This window comes from Gossypium raimondii, chromosome 11, assembly GCF_025698545.1.
Source record: "Gossypium raimondii isolate GPD5lz chromosome 11, ASM2569854v1, whole genome shotgun sequence".
Lineage (NCBI taxonomy): Eukaryota > Viridiplantae > Streptophyta > Magnoliopsida > Malvales > Malvaceae > Gossypium > Gossypium raimondii.
The window spans coordinates 2,299,162-2,307,592 of NC_068575.1; the positions used below are offsets into that span (position 1 = coordinate 2,299,162).

Consider the following 8,431-nt stretch of genomic DNA (forward strand, 5'->3'; position numbering starts at 1 on the left):
CAGAAAGACCCTTATATGTAACTATTAAAAATGTAAAAGTGTAAAATTGTGTATATGGTATTCATTTTATTTTCTCAATACATATATGGTATTCTATATTTAACTTTTTAAAAATTCGATTTAAAGTGAATAAAATAGAGATGAATATATCCAACATCTATGGAGATGTAACGATTTCTAAGATTAATATTCATAGTGGGTGAAACATCCGACTACTCCAACTCTATTACCATCTCTAAACAAAATAATCAAAGCACAATATATAAATATATTAAAATTTAGGGTAAACTACACTCAAGATTACTAAATTATTAGAAACTTTACGTTTTGATCACTCAACTTTAAAAAATTAAAGAATAGCCACTAAACTATTTGAAAATTTTCATTAAGTCACCGAGCTATTAAAATCGTTGTCATACGACATTCTTTCTTTGCACCGCCCGTATTAATCGAAAACTCTCATCCTCTTTCTTTTTTATAGTTTAGTTTTTTTAATGAAACAATTTTGAACGTCATGGATTTGCAGATCAAAATCCAAACAACTTTCTACTTCAATCTCAAATACTGACCATTAAATTGATTTGGATTTAAGGTATGTTCTTCTACTCGTTGATAAGTAGGTTCTAATCTACTGTATCGATTGTTGAATTGTCGCTTGAAGTTCACTAATCAAACTTTAGAAGAAAAACTTAACAAACTAATAACTTAAAGAAAAACTTTCTGATAATTTGGTGACCATTTTATAAAAATTTAAAATTAAATAAATAAAATATAAATTTACTAAAATAAGATAGAGTATAATTTACCCAAAATTTATATAATAACTTAATCCCTTTCTTAAAAACATCAAATTCAAAGTAAAAAAAACAAACTGTAAAACAGCTTTTTTATTATACTTTTTTCCCTTTTCAAAACAGCATTTAATATCACCATCTCCCACACTCCAACTTTCATGACAGCTCTTTCCCACCAACACTATTCTCTCTCTCTCTCTCTTTCCCTCTAAGCCTTCACAAAAACACACCAAATTCACTGCTACGATTCTCTTTTCCTCCATTGAAGCAAAAAAGCGAAGCAGAGCAACCCCATTTCTCTTTAACCCACCAAAACCCAAATTGATTCCAGAAAAGCCCCAGAGTTCCAGTGAAAAAAGGAACAAAGATTCTTCTTCATCGTCGTCATCATCATCATCATCCATGGGTTGTTCTGCATCAAGACCCAACACTAATATCATCACCAAACCCCAGAATTCTTCACAGTCTTCCACTTCTTTAGAATCCATGGCCTCTTCCCACTCTTCCCCACCGCCCGTTTCTCGTGCTTTGTCTCTCCCGACGCCGCTTGTTCACCATCCGCCGTTGAAAAAAGGCGACACCCACCACTTGGTTTCGTTAACATCCACTACTTATGGTTCCCTTTCACTCATCGACGTCCAAAAGCCTGTTATCGACGATACCCAAAGTTTATCCGACCAAGATTCGCCGGTTCATGGTGGTCAAACTGACTCGTTGTCACCTGACTCGGTTATCAACACTTGGGAACTCATGGATGGACTCGATGATGATGATGATGATGTGGGGCATGATTTCGATCTGGGTAAGCCTAAATCCAAACCTTCGTTTAATACTATTATTAAACAATCATTAACAAAACCGTTATGGAAACATTTATCTGAAGAATCACTGCTTTCAAAACTTGACCCAAATGTGGTTTCAAGTTACAGAAGAGCTTTATCTTCAAGAGCTTCCCCTTCCCTTAGCCCTTCATGTTCTTCATTATCTGATAGTTGGGTCAAAATCCCACACACCGAAAAAAGTCAAAAAACCAGAAACATTGTTCTATATTTCACTAGTCTAAGAGGTATAAGGAAAACATATGAAGATTGTTGTTGTGTTAGGATGATCTTTAGGGGATTTAGAGTGGTTGTTGATGAAAAGGACATTTCAATGGATTCCATGTATAGAACTGAATTGCAGAGCCTATTAGGAGGAAAATCCATTTGCTTACCACAAGTGTTCATACAAGGAAAACACGTTGGTGGGGTTGAAGAAATCAGACAGCTTAATGAAAATGGTGAATTGGCTAAGCTTTTAAAAGGGTTTCCTGTTAGAGATCCTGGGATTGTTTGTGAAGGTTGTGGTGATGCTAGGTTTGTGCCATGTCCAAACTGTAGTGGAAGCAAAAAAGTGTTTGAAGAAGATGAATGTAGGTTAAGAAGGTGCCCTGATTGTAATGAAAATGGGTTAATAAGGTGCCGTGCTTGTTGTTCATGGTAATTAGCCATAAATATATGCATAATTGTTTATACTCGTAAAAAAAAAAAAAAGACTTGGAAATGTTGAGCATTGGTGCTTCAAGGAAGATGAGGAGCTGGAGCCGGAGCAATGGTTAGTTTCTTGAATTGGTATTTTGTAGTAGGGGTTTTAGTTTTCATAATTTGTGGTATGTTTATATGCTGTCTGGCAGGTTGTTCTTGTTGTTTCATTGTCCTTTTGAACTTGTATGAAATTAAATAATGATTAATTATAATAAAAGTGACAATTTTGATGCAATTGTTGATGCTTGTTTGTTAGTTTGTGAGAAAATTTATTCGAATGTTTCATTTTGATTCAATCGGTTCAGTTTGAGGACTCGAAACTAATTTGTGTCTGGTCGTGCGCTTACTTGAGTTAGAAATTATTTGACGAAGCTGCTACTGCATCAACCGAGGGTGTGGATTGGGGTATGGCTACCCCTTCGACCATGGGCGTAGAGGGGCAGTAACATTTAGGGATGACAATGGAACATGGTGGATTAGAATCCACTATTACACCACAGTTAGCATACTTTGATATTCTATCCGTGGCTTTGTGCATAATTTAAAAATAACCGTCACTTTCATGAATGTTAAATGCATTCATCTCTGTCGTCTCGATTCGTTGTACTCCAAGTTAATACTTGTTAATTATTTCTTATATTTTCAATCCTTTAAAGGAAAGTAAATATTTAAATAGAATTTTTCAAAAATAATATATTTAAATATAAAACATATGAGTTTCTTATAATAAATTATTATAATATGCAAGGGTAAAATAGTAATTTCAATAAGTATAAAGGGTGAAGTGAGTCAAGTTATTATCATAATCTATTACCTGATAAATTGTTTTTACCCTTCAAATTCATTATTCATTTTGGACTCATCCTAAAACAATTTTGACTTGGCCCTTGGTTTCAACTTTCAACCTTGAGTTGCTTGTTTTGATTTTGGGATAATGACAAGATGAGGCTGTAATCCATTTCTCATAGCACCTGAAATTCAAGGGCTAAAGAACAATTAAACCATCAAAAGTTTGTTTTGATTTTGGCTTGCAGTGAGCTTCCAGCCAAGAAAATTTACAATCTATATGTATACATTGTCTTTAAACACAATTGGACAATGCGGTGCAGAGGAGCAGTAGGGCAGAGAAAATGAATGCAATGGGTAGCGAAAATGGCAGAAAAGGGGGTTTTTTACAAAAATATTATAAAAAAATAAAAAAACTACCAAAATGTTATAACTTTTTTTTTATTTATCAAAATATATATAAATTTTTTTTATTTATCAAAATATATAAAAAAAAACATGCAAAAAAATCAGATTGATGTGACGGCACACTGGTCACGCCAATGGCATTGGCGGCACCAGTTGATAATAGGGGGGTTGGTGGTGGGGGGGGGGAGAAGGAGAGGGAAAGAAAGAAAGAAAGAAAGAAAGAAAGAAAAAAAGAAAGAAAGGAGAGGAAAGAAAGAAAAAGAAGGAAAGAAAATGAAAGGAGGAGAGAAAAAAAGAAAGAAAGAAGAAGAAGTAAAGGAAAAGAGAAGAAAAAAGAAAGAAAGAAGGAAAGAAAAGGAAAGGAGAAGAGAAAAAAAAAAGAAGAAGAGGGAAGGAAGGAAAAAAAAGTAATTTTATTTATAAATTTAATTTTTTTGTAATATTTAATGTTTAAAATTTATGTTACGTACATCATAGTTATTTTATTATTTTATTTAGCATATATATTTTATGAAATATATTGAGAATAAAAAATAATGGTATGTACATTGTATGTTGATTAGAGATTTTTTATGAAATTTACTTAGGAATTTGAAATTAAAATTTTAGTAAAATAGCATTAAAAATAAAATGACAAAGAAAGAAAGAAAAAAGAAAGAAAGGAGAGGAAAGAAAGAAAAGAAGGAAAGAAAATGAAAGGAGAAGAGAAACAAAGAAAGAAAGAAGAAGAAGAAAAGGAAAAGTGAAGAAAAACGAAAGAAAGAAGGAAATAAAAGTAAAGGAGAAGAGAAAAAGAAAAGAAGAAGAAGAGGGAAGGAAGGAAAAAAGGTAAATTTATTTATAAATTTAATTTTTTGTAATATTTGTGTGTTTAAAATTTATGTTACGTACATTATAGTTATTTTATTATTTTATTTAGCATATATATTTTATGAAATATATTTAGAATGAAAAAATAATGGTATCTACATTGTATATTGATTAGAGATTTTTTATGAAATTTACTTAGAATTTGAAATTAAAATTTTAAGAAAATAGCATTAAAAGTAAAATGACAAAGAAGTATGTTTAAGAAAACATAAAATACGAAAAGAAAAAACGGAATTGTATATTTATCGAAAATAATAAAATGCGAAAAAATGCGAAAAATGCACATGTAATAGATTTCAAACATAATAAATTGAAATAATGTAAAATTATAAAATAAAAATTACGATATTTAAAAAAAATAAAATACGGATAAAAAATAGGAACAAATGGTCAAGTAAGAGTGTATTAGTAAATTTTTTAAAAAATTCAGAAATAATTTATACAAATAATTGAAACAAAATGTATTGAAATAATATAAAATAATAAAATAAGAAAATAATATAGTTTTATTGAAAGTAATAAAAATCGGAAAATAATAATACGACCAAAGGAAGGGGAAAGGGTTTATTTTGAGTTTTTACCAAAATATTACAAAAAAATACCAAAATATTATAAACTTTTTTATTTACCAAAATAATAGAGGAAAAAAAGGGTGATGGAGGGAAAAAAAGGCGGTACCAATATGTGGCTAATTACCTTTTAATCCCTCCTTATTTATTATTATTTTATTCCCCTTAACACACTAAATTAATAAATTTCAAACATGATGCACTGAAATAATGTAAAATTATAAAAGACTAAGTTTATGATATTTTTAAAGTAATAAAATGCGGAGAAAAAATACGAACAAATGGCGAGGGTAATATAAAACAATAAAATACGAGAATAATATATTTTTATTTAAAGTAATAAAATCGAGAAAATAATACGAGCAAAGGGCATGGGTAAGGGTTATTTTTTTACACCAAATTAATTTAAATAACATACTAGAGTAATAAATTTCAAACTTTATGCACCGAAATAATGTAAAATTATAAAATTAGAAATTATGATATTTTTTAAAGTAATAAAATGAGGAGAAAAAAATACGAATAAATGGCCGAAGTAAGCTTTTTTTTACTAACTTTTTTTTCAACTTGCAGGCATCGCAATGGCTCGATTGATTCGAAGCGATATTAGACACATATCTGATGCGGCTAATAACGCAGTATGATTTATTATTTGTTAATCAGGAGTTCTATTTATTTAAAAAGGATATACGCAGTATATACAAATAAATTATGTTATCGTAATATTTTTTCTGTAATTTTACACTATCAGGACTTGTTCCGAGTATTAAGGGGCCGTGTGAGTGTTTTAAAGATAGCTCCGGATGCACGATTGATACCGTACCTGGAGCTAGCCGGATTTGGGTCAGTAGCATTGATTCGGTCCTCCGACTTGCGCTTTGATTTATTATCTGCGCTAGTGGAGCGGTGGCGTCCGGAGACCCATACTTTCCATTTTCCGTGCGGGGAGTGCACGGTGACCTTGGAGGATGTTGCAGTGCAGCTTGGGCTCCCAATTGACGGGAGTCCCGTAACGGGAGTATCTTCATTCACCGATCCGGCTGCAGTTTGCTATCAACTCCTAGGAGAGTCACCAAAGGATTGTGATAAATATTTTTCCGGCATAAAATTTACATGGCTAAAAGCCAAAATTAGACAATTATCAGCGACCGCCACTGAAGGTGAGTTGATGTGCACTGCTCGAGCGTACATCATGCATATGATAGGGGCAGTACTCATGCTTGATGCAAACAGCGACAGTGTGCATTTGTCGTACTTGCCCCTGCTAGCTGATTTCTCCACTGCTAGGTCGTATAGTTGGGGTTCCGTCGTTCTAGCAACGCTGTACCGGGAGCTTTGTCGGGCGACAGAGCCGCAAGTTAAAGACATCGGTGGATGCCTCATACTGCTGCAGTCATGGGCGCTTTATCGGATGCTGTTTTTGGCACGCGTTAGTCACCAACCCTATGTGTATCCACTGCCACTCAGGTGATAAAATATAAATTGTCATTATTTGTAGTCATAATATATTGAGTAATGTTACCAACCCTAAACCCTATACTATTTTTTGTAGGTGGACGACCCGTCCAGGCATCGGGAAGTTAGTCGTCGCCCAGGCCATGAGCGTCGACCTCCGCGTAGGTATACCCCCCGGACAACACCATCGAACCATCAATTTTAAAGGTTTAGGGTATTTTTTGTATAAATTTAATATTTGTATTTTAATTACTGCTTACTTCTGAATTTTTTGTATAAAAATCCATTATTCTATTTTTTCATTATATTAAAGCTCAATCAAATTATGAATGACTCTATTTTCGATATAGTCTTAATAATTATAAATGCGCACATGGTATTTTATAACTTAACCTGGAAACAATTTGGATACAATTTAAGCGTAAGCATAAGCCGAATAATAAAAATTATTATTAATTAAATTACTTTTTATAACAATATACATAAAAATATTACAGCATTAGCTCAATTTCGACCTGATCCGGACGACTGTCCAACATGAAAGTTTCGGTTAGGGCATTTATTCCGGCTATGACCACTTAACCTGCATATTCCACAACGCTTTCCGTCAGATTTCTCCCTAATGTCCATCTCATTACGGATTCTGCTTGACTGCGGACGACTCATTGGATTCCTCCGTAGTCCTCTGTCTGGGAGAAGCTCGAAAGTGATCGGCGGCACCTCCCACGTAGATAGGTCTGGCAGGACGGGGAACTCATTCTCCCAGACACGCAATGTGCACTCCAGCGTGTACACATCATCGACATATTGTTCAGCATCAAGGTTGACTTTAGCACACGCTGCCACTACATGCGCACAGGGATAATGAAGTGTTTCGAACTTCCTGCACTCGCACTGTCTGTTCCGGAGATCAACTCCGTAGGACCTAGGTTGACGACCGATTTCTCAGTAACTCGAAACGTTTCCAGTTGTCGTGAATATATTTCCACGTTCATTGACCTCGCCAACCGACGGTTTACGACCATTGCATCCCTTACATGTTTGACAAACACATGTCCCGCCTGAATCTGGTCGACTTGCTGCTGACCCATTCTTGGCATCAAAGTAGCCAGCCTGTAGAAAGTAGCAGAAAATACCGATGCAATCGGAAGATGACGTGTTTTCAACAAGACAGCGTTGATCCCTTCGACTAAGTTTGTGGTCATATAGCCATAACGAAAGCCCTCGTCAAAACTTTGAGCCCACTACCATGGCTCAATTGTGCGCAACCATTGTCGTAAAGATGTGTTTGTCTGCCCCTCCATGTCACTCTCAAGTCAGATCATTCTTTGCCGAAAAATATGTGGCTCTAACTCGTACGCTGCGTACGTATTAACGAAAAATAAGTTCTAGTAAGTCGATAACATCAAACATTACAACTTATATTGAAAAGATAAGGTTATCATTTACCCATTGCCACGGCTTGTCTCTTCCAGTCTGCATTCTTATGATCTTTATGGAAGTTAGACGCAATGTTACGAATGCAGTAAACGGATCTCCACGACACACCGGAATGCCTAATAGCTGCAATTAAACCTTCCCTCTATCGGAGATGATGCAAATGTTATCGTTCCTAATAACATACCTCCACAGATTTATGAGGAAGAATTCCTAAGACTCCATGTTCTCTTTATCTACGATAGCAAATACTATCGGGAGCACGTTTCTCTTACCGTCTTGAGCAACTGCAAGAAATAGGATATGTGTATATTTTCCATACAGCCAGGTCCCATCCACCTGCACAAGTGGCTTGCAGTGGGGAAATGCTCGCACACATGGATCGAACGTCCAGAACATCCGATGGAAAATCTTTTTTACCGGCTGTAACAGGTCATCCGGGCCGTAATATGGACTTGTCTGCAACTCAATCACAGTCCCCGGTACGTACTCCCGCATAGCAGCTATCCAACCTTGAAGCTCGTTATACGACGAATCGTAATCCCCATACAGTTGCTCCATCGCCATCTGTTTAGCTATCCATGCCTTC

At 34.7% G+C, this 8,431-nt stretch overlaps 2 protein-coding genes across 2 annotated transcripts; both read left to right on the forward strand.

Moving 5' to 3' along the window:
- The first annotated feature begins 939 nt into the window (after nt 1-939).
- On the forward strand, nt 940-2,552 carry LOC105761599 (uncharacterized protein At5g39865). The gene has a single exon (XM_012579451.2). The coding sequence runs from the start codon at nt 1,197-1,199 to the stop codon at nt 2,274-2,276; it is 1,080 nt and encodes a 359-aa protein (XP_012434905.1). The 5' UTR covers nt 940-1,196; the 3' UTR covers nt 2,277-2,552.
- On the forward strand, nt 2,336-6,421 carry LOC128034526 (protein MAINTENANCE OF MERISTEMS-like). Its single transcript, XM_052622993.1, has 3 exons — nt 2,336-2,387; nt 5,524-5,588; nt 5,702-6,421. The coding sequence occupies exons 1-3, from the start codon at nt 2,336-2,338 to the stop codon at nt 6,419-6,421; spliced, it is 837 nt and encodes a 278-aa protein (XP_052478953.1).
- The last annotated feature ends 2,010 nt before the right edge of the window (nt 6,422-8,431 follow it).